This window comes from Pantherophis guttatus, chromosome 2, assembly GCF_059756535.1.
Source record: "Pantherophis guttatus breed Tessera chromosome 2, ASM5975653v1, whole genome shotgun sequence".
Lineage (NCBI taxonomy): Eukaryota > Metazoa > Chordata > Lepidosauria > Squamata > Colubridae > Pantherophis > Pantherophis guttatus.
This window is the reverse complement of record NC_142064.1, coordinates 219,030,455-219,046,438: the sequence shown is the minus strand read 5'-3', so window position 1 is coordinate 219,046,438 and position 15,984 is coordinate 219,030,455. Positions and strand designations below refer to the sequence as shown.

At 38.5% G+C, this 15,984-nt stretch overlaps 1 protein-coding gene across 1 annotated transcript in view; it reads left to right on the top strand.

Annotated features, from left to right (window-relative positions):
* Nucleotides 1-844: 844 nt before the first annotated feature.
* Nucleotides 845-15,984, top strand: part of DCP1A (decapping mRNA 1A) — a 39,707-nt gene continuing 24,567 nt past the window's right edge. The window contains exons 1-4 of the mRNA XM_034437241.3: nucleotides 845-1,093; nucleotides 5,489-5,529; nucleotides 5,980-6,107; nucleotides 12,101-12,167. Of these exons, the coding sequence (XP_034293132.2) occupies nucleotides 959-1,093; nucleotides 5,489-5,529; nucleotides 5,980-6,107; nucleotides 12,101-12,167 (371 nt within the window). The 5' untranslated portion in view covers nucleotides 845-958. The remainder of the gene's footprint in view (nucleotides 1,094-5,488; nucleotides 5,530-5,979; nucleotides 6,108-12,100; nucleotides 12,168-15,984) is intronic.

Here is a 15,984-nt window from a genome sequence, read left to right as displayed (position 1 = left end):
CAGAGAATGTCTTAAAAACTTATCGCACTGGAGTGTCTTAATAACTTACCGCACTGGAATGTCTAATATCTTCTTTTTCTCTTATCATTGCCTATTAAAAGCATTTGGTTGCCACTTCCAAAATATTAATTGCTCATTAAGATCCATTGCTGCTCTGTACTTGTAAGCTTTTCTAATTTATACTGAATATTGTACTTATTTCCATCTTCCTTTTAAATATTTGTAACCAACAAAGCAGCACTCGTGTTAAAAACAAACTATATTAAAACTATCTTAAGAATTAAAAGTTGAATTTATTAAATTTAAGATTAAAAGTCGAATTAAAAATCGACTTTTGAAGATAAGGTGGCAGTATCTTTAACTGCAGCATCAGATGTCTATGGAGATTCTCAGTCATCCAGGTCAGGAGTCTCCAACCTTGGCAACTTTATGACTTGTGGACTCCAACAAGTTGAAGTCCACAAGTCTTAAAGTTGCCAAGGTTGGAGACCCCTGATCCAGATCATGGTTGTCCCACAAAGGTGCTTTTTTTTTCAAGAGGCAGCTGGACTTTGTTTTTCTTTGAAGACTTTCGCTTCTCATCCAAGAAGCTTCTTCAACTCTTCTTCAGACCGAAGTTCAGAACGTGTTCTGGTTATAAACTAACCAGTAACAAGTAAACAGTCTTCCAAATGTTTTTTTTTTTTAAACGTCCATTCGAATTTATTGCGGAGAAAAGATCGAGAACGAAAAAAACGAGAAACCAACAAACAAACAAAAAAACGGCGGAGACTTCTCTGACGCCCCAAGCCCCTCCCCCTCAAGGACGGAACGGAAAGTCCAGGGTACAAATTCCCGGCCGGCGGAGGAGGAAGGTTGCACGCAGAGCGGAATATCACTGCGCTCCCCGCGGTTTCCGCTCCCCTGTTCTTTTTCTCTTCCTTCCTTTCTCCGCTGTTGCCGAGATCCCGGATCCAAGATGGAGTCTCTAAATAAAGCGGGGCAAGAGATGAGCCTGGCGGCCTTAAAGCAGCACGACCCCTACATCACCAGCATCGCCGACGTGACCGGCCAGGTGGCCCTTTATCGCTTCAGTCCAAAGGCCAACGAATGGGTGAGTCAGTGGCCTCCAGGCCGAGCGGGGCGGAGGGTCTCGAGGATTGCGTGGCTCCCGACACCGCTTCCCACGGCGCGCCTTAACGGTTGTTGGGGCGCCTCCGGTTTCTTGCCCTCCCTCGACGGAGCGAGCCTCTTGCTGGGTTGGTGGAAGGAAAGGAGGGCGACTCTTTCTAGCCCCGTCCCTCTGCGGCGCGGAGCCGCTCCTCAAGGGGAGAGCTCCGAAACACACCCACTTTCTCGAGGCAACTGGTCGCCGTTGGTCGTTCCGCCCCTTCCTCGCAATACGGTGGTTCTCAGCGCTCAAGTAATTTGGGGTCCTGCGTATCAGCCCTCCGCTGCTTTTCAGGTACTCCACGGGTTAAAATGAGGTTAAAGCTGAGCTGCGGTGGTAGCTAACCACTAACAGCAATTCCCCTCAGAAGTGATGGTTATGTAGTTGGCCTGTTTCGCAGATAAACGAAATGGCTGCTCCTGGGCTCTCGACCTGTGTGGTCGTCCAGGTCATGGTTGACCCAAAAGTGGTTTTTTTTTTTCTTCAAAAGGCAACTGGACTTTCTGGTTTTTCTTTGAAGAGGTTTCACTTCTCATCCAAGAAGAAGCTTCTTCAGCTCTGACTGAGCTGAATGGAATGGAAAGATTCTACCATCCAGTCAGAGCTGAAGAAGCTTCTTGGATGAGAAGCAAAACGTCTTCAAAGAAAAACCAGAAAGTCCAGTTGCCTCTTGAAGAAAAAAAAAAAAAAAGCACCTTCGGGTGCTTTCGATCTATGGATTATTCAATCTGTATGGAAATTCAGTATGGATGCTAAATATGAAAAATCTTTCAGAATTTAAGAACAGCTCTGTGCAATACTGTGGCTACTAAAAATGTTGTATTCTGATATGTACTCCGTCTGCTTATGGTGTACAGAAACGTTAAAAATACCTCAAATGTAAAATGAGTCTTGGCAACTTACTGTATGTTGTGGTGGTTTTTTTTTTTTTTTTTCTTTCCTTCCCTGTCCTAGCAGGAATCATATTCTTGCATTAAAAATTGCATTAGTTCTTGCAGGTATGGAATTGTGAAATGTTGGTTAATGCCATATTCAAACATGAAATAAAATATTTAATCTTTGATGGGCATGAAAACTGGATGTGGCATTGAACCTTTTGTACACTATTCCATTCATAAATCCTAACTATAGCAACTTTAGGACTTTTCCCTTCAGATAGTTGAGGATATTTTGAACATGTAGTAGCAAAGCTGTAGAGGGTGTAGGGAATTGCTTTGAAGGACAGGAGGAAGAGCCTCTGTCTACTAACACAAGTGGGGATTGAGCCCATTCCAAGAAACTAATTTGAGTAAACATCCTAGATTTTTCTAGAACTCTTCCTAGATTGCACAAAGATAAAGTGAGGAAGCTGGAGGAAACATATCGAGATTTGCAAGATTCTGCTACTTTACGATAAAAGGAGTCCTGACCGATATGGTATAGGTTTCTTAATCTGGTCTACCTGATATTGCTCTATATAGGGTAAAAAGTTGATAAACCTCTCTCAGAAAGCTCCTGGGAACTATACCTCCTAACTACTCTCCCTGACTTAGTACAGTAGTTTGGTAATACTGTTGCCACCACCTATTTTTCAGGGAAGCACTTCACCTATGTTCTCTCTGTAATCGTGTTTTGTTGTGTCCCTACAATTTGATTTTGTTTTGTGGGAAATTAAATGGGGCACGGAATGAAATAAATTGTATAGTGCCCCATAGCACTGAGATACATAGCTGGTGAAACCACTTCCTTCCCCATCCCTTTGTAGGAAGATGAACCAATCTCTTATGAGGTAAATAAAAATAAAATAAAATGTAATTTAAAAAGAAACAGGTAATATAAGAAATCTTTTTAAAAACTTTAAATATATTTATGTGGAAAAGAGTATAATATAGAGCAGGAGTGTCAAACTTGCGTCGTCACGGCATCACGTGACATATTGGGGCTTTCCCTCCTTCGCTAAACTGTGCGTGGACGTGGCCAGCTTGTGACACATCCAAGACGCGAGTTTGACAGCCGTGATATAGAGCTTTCCAATTACAAATAATTTAGAAGATATAAAGGGGGGGGGGAATCAGGTGTGTCTGACACACCAAAAGATTATACTGTTTTGTTCCTAATTTGAATAATTTCTACTTGAAAGAAATACTCAATGACATAAAGCAAACAGTAATTGAGTTTGCATAGAGAAACTAAACACTAGAGAAAGAAATTAAACTTAAATAACACATGCTAAAAAAGGAATAAATTGAGCTCAAATATAGCACATGCTGAAAAAGTAATACAGGTAGTCCTCAATTTACGACCACAATTGAGCACAAAATTTTTGTTGCTAAGTGAGACATTTGTTGCATTTTGTTCCATTTTATGACTTTTCCTGCCATAGTTATTAAGTGAATCACTGCAGTTGTTAAATTAGTGACACATTTGTTAAATGAATCTGGCTTCCCCATTGACTTTGTTTGTCGGACATTCGCAAAAGGTGATCATGTGACACTGGGACATTGCAACCTTTATAAATGTGAGCCAGTTGCCAAGCATCTGAATTTTCATCAGATGACCATGAGGATGCTGCAACGGTTGTAAGAGTGAAAAATGTCATAACTCACTTTTTCGGTGCCGTTGTAACTTTGAACTGTCATTAAATGAACTGTTGTAAGTTTGAGGACTACCTGTACATTGAATTTAAATAGCGTACACTGAAAAATAAATTAAATTTAGTGTAATTCTTAGCTAACCTTTTCTTATTCCTCTAGAGTAGTGTTTCTTAAAATGTAGTTTCAGGATTCCTAAGGGGTCTTCCAAGACATGGAGTCCTCAAAATCAAAATTATTTGCCAAAATTATTGAAAAGTAATATATTAAAGTCTCCTCATTGATAGTGTTGTAAATCAATTTGGTGTAGTTTGTTTGGCAAACTTAAATGTTGTAGGTTTAATTGTTTCCTTCTTTGTACTGCTGCTCTGAATAAAGTATGTTTACATGGAAATAATGTCAATATATAAATATGATTTTATTTTTAAAAAGAAAAGAATAGAACAATTGTATTTATCAAATCTGTATGCAGTCTAGTTCCCAATTATTTTAAATTATGCCATTAGAATCTATATGTTATGTTTATCAAGACTTTCTTGTTTGAACAAGAATAGCCTCATTAAAACTGATCTGGGACTAAAGATTATTTGAAGGATTATCAACAGATGTTTTTGTACTGTAACTTCTTGATGTTGGAAATCAAGAACTTTTACTGTAATATTGGAAACATTTTTGTTCTGGATGCTTAGAGATTCTTGTTCTTCAATTTTGTTGCTGACTAATTTCAATTTGAATGCTGTCTAGCAAACTTTGGCTAGCCCAGTCTCAGAAGAGGTAACCAAGATGAAATCCATTTAGTACTTAAATGGGAGACAAGTAGGACATATAGGTTAGAATAAGAAATCAAATTTAAAAAAAAGAATGGCAGTACACAACGGCAATGTCTTCCATACTGGTTTTTTTGCCAAGAAAATAAACAAACTATGTTGACATCATCACCAGAAACTGATTGTCAGTTGATAGAATCATTGCTTTCTTTGAAAGTTGCCTTTGATGCTCATAACAAGCAGAAAATCATCTACCGTACAAACAATAAAATATTGTTGATGGACTCTTTGTTCTACACCTATATTTTTCAGACCCTTGACTTTTTAATTTTTGTATGTTCACCATTTCTACCTGTACACTTTGTCCCTGAAGTGAATAAAATTTGAACAATATAGTGTGGTCACTCACATATGAACTGAAGTCTTGATGTTGAAAGCATATATTCTTTTTCATGTGCCAGATTTTAGTATGAAAATGTAATGCTCTGTGATACAACATTGTGTGATAGAAATTTCTTTAAATTTGTAATCCATAAGTGTTAGCATTTTATGGTGACTACCTGGAAAAAAGCAAAAATGTCTTACATATTTAACTTTCTGTTAGTGGTATGATTAATATTAAAAATTAACTCACTTTCTTTTACTAATATGTTGAAGAAGTTTCTAGACCAATAAATGATGATGTTTATTTTTTTTAAGTTTTACTATTACAAAATCTATGACTATATCATTAATTTGAAGACTGTAATTATAAACTTTTTAATGATATATTTTCCAAGTCTACTATTATGCAGTCAATATTTTTGAAATTATTTCTAGTGAAGTTATTAATGAATTGTTATCAGTGTGAATCTCAGACTGAGGTATAACATCCTCTACTATTGAATTAAATCAATCTCATTCATTATGTCATAGTTATAATTTCTTATTTAATGAAACTTAGGAATGCATCAAATGACCTGCTTGAATTAATTTGTTGTTATTGTTTCTCTTTGTTATAGGAGAAGACTGACATAGAAGGTACCTTATTTGTGTATAAAAGGTAATGAAATAACTTTCAGGAATAATTGGATTAACAGTATAGTAGAACAGTCTGTGACATTTGTCTTTTGCTGATATAATATTGTATTTACTAGGGCAATTAAACAATATTGCATTATTCTTAATCAGTGCTATGGTTTGCATAATGTGTTGAAATGAATCCAGAGATGCTGTGTCTCTGAATGGTGATTCTGTTTGGCAATAGGCACTTTTAAAATTTGGTATAGAATCTTTGAAACTGTGCTTCTGTTTGCACAAAGCACTCCATAGTCTCTTGCAGAAAGTCTCAAGGATTATGCTAATGCAGAGTATTGCTAATTATCTTGCTCTCTGTCTTTTCTTCATTTTTCAACTTACTCTTCAGTGGCACTTTGAGAACGCTGCTGCTGTCAAGCTTTCTTTTGCTTTTGCAGATCAGTTTATCCATAGTTTGTTTCCCTTGAAATAATAGGTCTGCTTCACCTTACCATGGTTTTACGATTGTAAATCGATTGAACATGCACAACTTGGTTGAGCCCGTAAACAAAGACTTGGAGTTTCAACTTCATGAACCTTTTCTTCTTTATAGAAATGCCAACTGTAAGTATGCCCTTGAATATATTATTTAGGAAATACCACTTGTAGAAGTTTAGAAAATTTCTCCTATTTTAAGTGCAGTAAAATCTCAGTTTAACACCCTTTATTTAAAGGATTTTGGATTTAGTTGCACAAAGTTCGACTTCACAAATGCCACCAAGTATGAAATCTGCCCAAACAATTGATGTAATCTATGTAATTACAGTTATTGTGGTATTGCAAATTTATGCAATGACATTAATGTTTAACAAACATTTATATTTATGAAACGCCTTTCTTCCAAAAGGTATATTGAATCAGGATTTTAATGTTTATGTGTGACATGATCTTGGAGAGTGACTGTCCCAGTTGGGAGGAGGACTCAAGCGGGAATTAGTCTGAACTCATCACTAGTCTAACACAAGAGGACAAGGTCTAATTCCCCCCACCCCCGTTCCCCTAATGTTTTTGAGCCTTTTTTAGTCTTTCCCAAGCAAAAACTGCCAGTCTGGGGAGATTCCTGTGCAATAGGCTTAGAACAATAAAGTAGCTAATTTGAACTTACATGCGCATGTCTGGTTTTTCATGCCTAAGATTATTATTTTATTATTATTATTTATTAAATTTTTATACCGCCCTTCTCCCGAAGGACTCAGGGCGGTGTACAGCCAAGATAAAAACCAACAATATAAAAGTTAAAAACAATTTTAAAATATTAAATAGTTTGGCCAACAATCTAAAATAAAATAACCCATTAAAATAATATTTTAGGCCAGCCCTGCTTGATGGAATAATAGTGTTTTAAGGGTGCGGCGAAAGGTACGAAGGTTGGGAATCCGACGAATCTCCAGGGGCAGCTCGTTCCAGAGGGCAGGTGCCCCCACAGAGAAGGCTCTCCCCCTGGGGGTTGCCAGTCGACACTGTCTAACCGACGGCACCCTGAGGAGACCCTGTCTGTGGAAGCCTACTGGTCGATGGGAGGCTATCGGAGGCAGAAGGCGGTCTCATAAGTACCCAGGTCCTATGCCATGGAGCGCTTTAAAGGTGGCAACCAACATACAATGAGAACAAGTTAACATTCAATTTGGGTTGAGTGGATGCAATTAGCTGAGGAAAATACAAAGAAAATTTAAAGAGCTTTGAAAGTGTTATAATGGGAAAGCCTTTACTCTGGCTCAATGTAATTTCTTTCCCTCAGCTGTCCTTGAAGGCCAACAGGAAAATTCCCTACCCAGAGAGAGAATGCCCCTATGACTTTGGATATATAAGAACAACAGAGTATGTACTCCTCCAGTGCCTGTATTACAGAGACAACTACGGTAGTTGTATGCAGTTTTATTACTGCACAAAAACCCAGGGTGCACAAGACAATTCTATACCTCCCTGCTGCTTGCAGATACTAATCCTGCTACAACATATAATATTGCCAAGTTCTGCACAGCAGTGTTTAAAATCTGTCAGAAGATGACCTGTGCCATAAACTAATCTTATTGAGCAGTTAGTTCATTATTCAAGTGTGTTTTTGTGTGACAGATTTAATTTGCCATATGCTAACTTTTATGTTCCCTTTCCTACATCTGCTCAATATTTCTATCCTTCCTTTTAGATTTTTTTACTCTTGATTTTTACAGTTTTTAAATATTTTAACTTTTTAAAAATTAGACTTGGATGTATCTTATACTTTTATATCTTTTAGTGTTTTTTAAATTACCAATTGTTTGTACCCCTTTATCCTTATGCTAGTCTATGACTCTAATAAGGATTTGATTTGAAAGTATTGTTATGCAGCAGGTAAATAGCACATACCTCATATATGGTAGTACCTCTTTTAGTAACACACTGAGGGAGTACTTCAACCTCGTGAACTCTGAATTTTCTTCTTTCCACTACATATTCAAACTTGCCGCTACTGTGATTAATGAGTGTGTGTGTGTGTGTGTTTGGGTAGATACATACTTTCTCTTGAGAGCAGGCAACAGAATTTCATTTTTAATGTGGGCCAGTGTGCTCACAGTAAAAAAAAATGACAATAAAGTTATCAGGAGATTGGCAATGTTGGTAGGACATCATGTGTTTCATTGCAGAAGACGAATGAATTGGTAGCTATCTTAAGCATTTTCAGCCAAGATAAGAAGTGGGACTGTTTTGCTATTTCTATGGACAGAAACAATGGAATTGCATTAGGATTTTTATAATGGAGTTTAAATTGAGAGCAGTCAAATATGTACAGTCGTGTGATGCACTGAGCTAATGTGTCAGCAGCCGTCACTGCAATCTATTGCAAAGTATTTATCTCTCTTCTTTCTTCGATAGCTTTGTTTAGGACAAACCCATTAGCTCTTGGCTTTGATATCCACTTTAGACACACTGTGTTTTTTTTTTCATCATGCTTATACCTCTAGATTAATTATTCTTCATACTGAAATGCTTGAAATGGCATCTAGAGAATTTAGGGTTCCATATTTTGATATGTTTGCCTTCCCGTATAGTACATTTATTTTGCTTCATAAAAAAAATATTAGTAAGGGAGCAAAAATATTACGGTTCTGGTGGCCAAAAATCAGACCAAAGGGTTTTTTTTTATTGTCCGCTCATGCCATTGGTTAGCAAAATCCTACTAAAACTCACAGGGATTCTAAAAGCTCCAGATTAGCCTTTGTTCAGCTTCTGATTGAAGTTGGATAGTTCTAGTCTTCTTAGAGCTGAGCCAAATGAGCTCTTCTATTAGGTGTTCTTGAATAGGTGGCTTCACATATTAAAGTTGCATCTCTTCCAGGTGGTGGATTTACCAACACATTTTCATCTTTGTAGACCAGCAGTTACCAACCGGTGGTCCATGGACCACTGGTGGTCCATGAGAAAATTTTGGTGGTCCACAGAAAAATTATTTGCATTTTTTATATTGCACTAAATCAGGGGTCCTCAAACTACGGCCCCTGGGCCGGATACATGCAATGAATGGTTGTGTTGCTGCAGAGAGTCATCATGAGTGACATCGAGTTGGCCACACCCACCCAGCCAGTCATCAGGCAGATCATATTAGTGGTATGCAGGATTTAAAATTATGAATTTAGTGGTCCCTGAGGTCCGAAATGTTGGTGACTCCTGTTGTAGACCATTATTTCTACAGTCCTAGAAAGAGATAGAGTAAGGCCTTGATGGCGAACCTATGGCACGTGTGCCACAGGTGGCACGCAGAGCCATATCGGTGGGCTCGCGAGCTCAGCTCCAGCGCACATGTGCGCGTTGGCCAGCTGATTTTTGGGTCTTCTGGGCCCACTGGAAGTTGGGAAATGGGCCATTTCCGGCCTCCGGAGAGCCTCTGGGGGAGGTAGGGAAGGTTGTTTTCGCCCTCCCCAGACTCCTAGAAAGGCTATGGAGCCTGGGGAGAGTGAAAAACGGGCCTACTGGGCCCACCGTGCCATCGCGTGCCAAAAGCAGGGAGAGCACGGGGGCACACACGCATGTATGTGGGGTGGTGGAGCACATAGAATTATGGGTGTGGGCACTCACGCGTGTGACCCCCCTGTGCTCCCCCCACTTTTGGCAGGCGATGGCAAAAAGGTTAGCCATTACTCGTCTAAGGTGTTAGTTGTTGCACTTGGATATGTATTGCTTTTTCCACATCACAGGAATTACAAGACATCAGATTAAGCATATCCCCCAAATGATCTGAATTAGCTCCAAACTGGCAAGAAGGAAAAGATAGCCATGGATAAATTAAAAGTAATCCCTAGCATATTATCATGAAGAAACATTGTCTCAAGAATCTCACAGAATGAGATCCAAAAATCCCAATTTAGCTAATATGTCCAAATGCATAAGAAAGACAACTTTCTGCACCCTAATGGGTTACAGGATTTTCAACGAACTCTCAGGATCTTAAGCAGATCTTACACTGACTTCATATATTGCATGGCAATCCCCACTTCTGAACCATTGCACTATGGAAGGCTTTCTGGGATGCAGGGGGAAACTAGCTGTAGGAACCCTGATCAATACCATAATATTGCTGTCCCAAAGCCCAGACAACCAGACTACTAAATAATATATAGTTTATAGAACTTGTCTCCTCTAAAAAAAATGATTGAAACTAGGGTTATGACCCAGAAATTGCAGTGTGATAATTATATATATTTGGTGAGCTTTATTTTATTTATTGGGTATACTTCAGGTTTTTTAAAAATATATTTGGCTTGGCCACCATATTTTTATGCCTCTGGTTTGCATCTGAGTCACCTGTCCTTCCCAAGTGATGTTTTTTTTCTTCCTGCCCTTTCATTCATCCTTTTTCTTCAGTCCCTACATTTTTTTTTAGCCATCTTCATTTACCACTTATGCTTCATATTTTTCCTCTTTTTATTTTTTGACAATAGGTAGGATGAATGACGGTTTTTAAATTTTAGGAAAACTGAGTTCATGATATTAATCATGTTTGAGAGTTCATTTTTGTAATACTATGTATGTTTACTTGGAAGTAAATCCAATTAAACTTCCTGAAAATTTCTCTCTGATAAGGGTGAGAAGAATTACAGAATTTAAGGCTGAGAAGAATTACAGAAGAACTACAGAATTTCATTTAAATTGTTAATTGACTTCTAAACAGCAATTTATAGTTACATACATAGGTTTATTTTCAGCCCTATATTTTGGATTCTTTACCAGTTCAAGTGTTTATTTCCTCTGATATATCACTAACTTCTCACATTTTGGAGATAACAGTCTTTAGCCTTTTTTGTAATTCAAGAATAGGGATTTTTCTTGGTTGTAATAATTGTTAAAAGTGGTGTGTAAGCATTTTGAATGTGAACCATTTGGCATTTGAAATACTCCATTCTGAGTTTAGAAACAGCTGTTCCAGCTTTACCAAAAGTATTGCAACACTGTTCTGGCTTTCCCATAAGCATTTTTTTGCTCAAAATGATCTGCCTTGAACTTAAAATACTTCAGGAATTATCAAAATAGTGTTAGAAGTTAAACATCTTCATAATGGGATAGAACCGATTGAGGAGTTGCCTGGGCGGTTTGGAGATTTTGAACTAGATTGCATACTGGTTTGGCTAGAACTAAAGGCCACATGGAATAGTAAGGATTTCTCCCAGAGGACAAGAATATTTACTGCAAATGTGGCACTATTCAAACAACTATCCCATCTTTTGCAATGCCCCCTGGGACTGACATGCACAAAGAACTCTGGTCAGAAATATATGTGCCATCAGCATGGCCCTTATTGGGCTAGAATGATATAAATTTGTTTTTATTAAAAGTTTTTAATCTTTTTACATTTAAATTAATAATTTCCCTTTTCTAATTCTGCATTTCTAACACGAAACAAGCATCAGAACTCTTCTGGGAAAGTTTGAATAACTTGTGTCAAAACAACAAAAGTGGAATTGAATAATTTTAGCTTGTAATGTTTTATACAACTCTATCTTGTAATGAATGTCATATAAATATTAATCCTGTATTATGGTACAGATAGTCCTTGCTTACCAACTGTTCATTTAGCAATGTTCAAAATTACAGTGATGTAAAAAAAAAAACAAAAAAAAAAAACTATGTGACCAGACCTCACATTTACAACTAATTGCAGCATCCTGCAGTCATATTATTGCCATTTGGGTGCTTTGCAACTGGCCTGCAACAAGCAGAATTAATGGAGAACACGGAAGTAAAATTGTAAACTGCGATCATTTGATGTTTTGCTTAACAATCATGGTGGTTCCTTTAAGGACCAAATAGAAAGTGATGTCATAAGTTTGTCATAGTCATAGTGAATGCAGCACATGGTGATGGAATTGCCAATCCCAATTTGGGTTGTTAAGCAAGCACTACCTGTATTATGTATTAATTCTTAACATTGAAAACTACATAGTAGCAGTACTTAGTTTTGCATAATGATTTTAAGTAAATTGCAATCTATTCATTCTGCTGCTGCTTTACATTTTTATTCACAAATCCTCTGTAATAGTTTATTTCTTAAAAAAAAATAACCACTTCTTTAAAATATCTTCCAGTGTTAATTTACAGTATCTGGTTTTATGATAAGAATGACTGTCATCGAATAGCAAAACTCATGTCTAAGTAAGTACCTAATTTTTTAATATTTAAATTGAAAGAATGACTAAGCATGCTTAGGTTATTTTTAGTTTTATAGCATCTCACTGCAAAATTGATTTTTGCGTGATTTTTTTTTTCTTCTCACCTACCTTCTAAAGGGGCATTATGACTTAATATAATACATTATGACAAAAATACATTGTGACTTAGTGTTTGGAACAAATATTGAAATTGTAATTCTGTATCTCACATTTGGAATTAAGATATGGTTTTAATTAAGGTATGCAATTAAGGTATGGGATAATTTAAAATCACAATGACTGGTAGCACTGATTGTTTATAATTATATTGATGTTTTTAATCTTAATATAATTGTATTGTAACACTCTCATAGTCTCTGGAAATGGAGTGGTATATAAATTATAATTTCAAACATCTTGATCTTAAAAATGCCAGATACAAAGATGCACTTTCCTGCATTGTCATGAGGCTTTGAATTCTGAGGAAACATTCAGACATTCAGCATATAAAAGTTCATGTGATTTTTAAAAAATATGTAACCTAAGTATTTCTTAAGGAATAAATATTTCTTTTCAATCAAAAAGCATTTAAACAACTGTCCATGGAGGTTCTCACTCACCCAGGTCATGACTGCTCTAAAGGTGTTTTTATTTTAAAGGCAACTGGATTTTCTGATATTTTTTAAAGACATTTCACTTCTCATTCAAAAAGCTTCTTCCGTTCCAACTAACTGGTGGGGAAAAGAAGGGATTTATACTCTCTACAGTCGTTAACATTCTGAGGGTTGTTGGAACAACCTAGAAGCTAATCTGTGTCCTCAGGGTCACCTGAATCAGAATGCAAACAAGGGCAGAACCCTGTTGGGACTGGGCTGCATTGTAAATGATGATACTGTAGCGTGGTGCCGAGATGAGATGAATGGTGTGGTGCCATATCCCTCCCTCTCTGTTGAGAAAACTGTTCAGTTTTAACATAAATAAATTTAAACAAGTGTCTCTTCCATTTTTTGTCCTTTTAACAACTTTTACAATAAGTGTATAGTAAAATAGTGATATGATCTGTGTGTACCTAATCAAGCATTGCTAAGTTGTTATTGTTATTAGATTTAATACAGAAACTCATTCCAGTTAACATTTTCCTTGCTTGTAATGATTGTAATCTATCACAATCTATTTTTATAAAGACACTATGAACTGAGATTCTTACCCAGCATATTTCATTTATGTCCCAATGCAATCCAAAATGATTCTCAGTGGGTTATAAGGCCATTTTGTATTTATTACATTAAACAGTTCATCATTTTAATGTCTGCTCAGTTCAATAAGATCATTTAAAAGGTTTTGCTACCTTTTGTATTTTTATCATTCTAAATAGCTTGGTGTTATGTTCCTCACCAAATCCAGGTATCTATAAAAAACCTAAAACCCAGTATAAATCCGTATGTGCTTTCTTCCATTTTGAGAACTGTCAATTTATTCCTACACTGTTCTTTAACTAGAAAAGAACATGCCTGTAAGTTTTTGGTGAAGGAATTTGCCAAAGCCTTTTGAAAACAAGTCACCTGATTGGAGTCATTACTATGTTTGTTGAGATTTTCAGAGATGTCTAAAAGGTTAGTGAGGTTGGACTTATTACAGAAGCCATATTGATTTTTCTTCAGAAAGGTTTGTCTTTCACTATGTCAATTTAACTCCTTTATACCAAGGATCCTGAACTGCCCTGCAGTTGATTATGTCCCATCAAGTAAATATCAATTCTTAGGGTCCACAGAAAGCAGCACATTAAGGATCTTTGTGTGATTTTTATCTGTAATTTAAGAAATGTTTCTTTCTGAATGTAACTTTAACTTTTTCTTAATAACTTCATTTATTCTTGTTAGCAATGCTGGTGACATTTTGGGTAGCATGTTACCTTTGCACTGTATATTGTACCTGAGTTTTTATTTTAGCTTTGCAATGGAGAAAGTTAATCCATTTGGTTTTCTCTTTTGGATTGTTTTCCACAAGCCCTTTCTTGGAAGTTTTTCCTTTTGAAATTGAATATGACAGTATAAAAGTTTCATAACAACCCTACTAGTAATTGGTAGATTTGGTGTGAGGAATTGGTGAAAAATACACACATGATTCCCTTGACCGTAATTCAAACCCTTAATCATACTTTTAGTGTGGGGGATACTATACTAATCTGGTAATATATAATACCTGCACTGTTGTAGTGGCATACGAATCTAATTTTAAAGTGTATTTATGTAATGACCTAATCCAAGTTAAATGTATTTAAAATTGGTATAAATTAGAAGCTTTATGCAGCTTAAGGTCAATTTGCATTTCCTGATGTGGTTTAGCAGCTATATCCAACATGGCGATGCCGGCCTGAGTCGCTGTCAGGACGGGCAGCATTTTGGGGGTTTCGGAGTCTCCTGGGGCTGTCAGTACCATCGGCAGCCCCACCCCCGCCCGGGAGAGTTTCCCCTCAACCCGTTGAGGGCTTTTTCGCCCTCCGGAATGCTTGGGTGAGGGGAAGGCAAAGAAGAACGCCGCGGGAGGCTGCAGGACGCCGCGAGGCGCGCCGCGAGGCGCCCCGTGAGGAGGATTAGGGAAATTGGCTGCAGCGATGCCGGCTTCTTCCCCGCTCGCTGGTCGGCGGCTGTCAGAACAGCGGCGACGACGTGGCAGGACCAATGGTGCCGATGGTGGACTGAGGGCGTTCTGGCACTGGCGGTGGAGTTGCAGAGTTGCAGCGGCAATGGCAGCCGCTGCGCAGCGATTGGGAGGGGATGTTTAGCTGGATAAAAATGGCTGCGAAAAAGGGTGAGGTGGAGGTTGTTGGACATTCGATGCTGGCGGAGAGGCGAAGCGGAGGTCGCCAACGGAGGCATGATATGGCTCAAATGACGAGGGGATGGAAAGATCTGGGGTTGGAGAGTCCGGTGGATGGCTCTGGGATGGGGCCTCCATGGGTGGCCTCTCCTCCCCCTCCTCCCCCCCCTTTCTGGCCCTGTTATCGGCCTGGGAGTCAGCCTTCCTCCCCCCCCTCACCCTCTCCTCTCCCTTGTGTATACATCTATCCTCCTACGGAATTACTGGGCAACTACTGGGCAGCTTTATTTGTACCCTGCTTCAAATCAAATCATATTAATTACTTCCATCGAAACTCCCGGCAGATGGGGACTTGGACAGTATTTTGTGGACCCTGAGGGAAGTTGGCTGTTTGAACCATCTTTTATCAGAAGGGATGATACCATCAAATTCCTTGCCTTTGGACATCTGGCCAACCACTGTGAGAGGGTGGCTGGGAAAAACTTTTCTCCCGCTGACTGTATAAACCAACTCCTTCCGCTGCTGTGAGAGAGCAGGGGATTCCGGGTTGCTGCTTATAAAAAGACCTTCTGTCCTAGGACTCTGTGGACCCTACCAAACTGCCTTCCCATTCTGATTTTACTTGATGTACTCGGCGGCGGAGCTATGTGCACTGCGAGACTCCCCCCTCTCGCAGGTTTGGCCCTCCACTCTATCGAGGGCCTACCTTAATGACGGGCTTTGGAACCCCGAGAGGTGGCATGGTGCGAGAAGGGGGTTGAGGGGTTTTTTAGCTAAATTTTTAACCAAAATTTTAAGGGGACCCGGGAGGAAGGGAGGGGGTTGTAAAAGTGGACCCGGGGGGGTTCAGATAGCAACTGAGCGGGGTGATGGGTCGATTGGCTGCAACAGAGGGGTCGTGAAAGGAAATTTAACCGGGGAGCAGGGGGACGATAGGAAGGGCTGTGTAATTGAAACAATGAGTGGGAGGGGCAGGTATGACGGGCGCAGGGGGCCATATC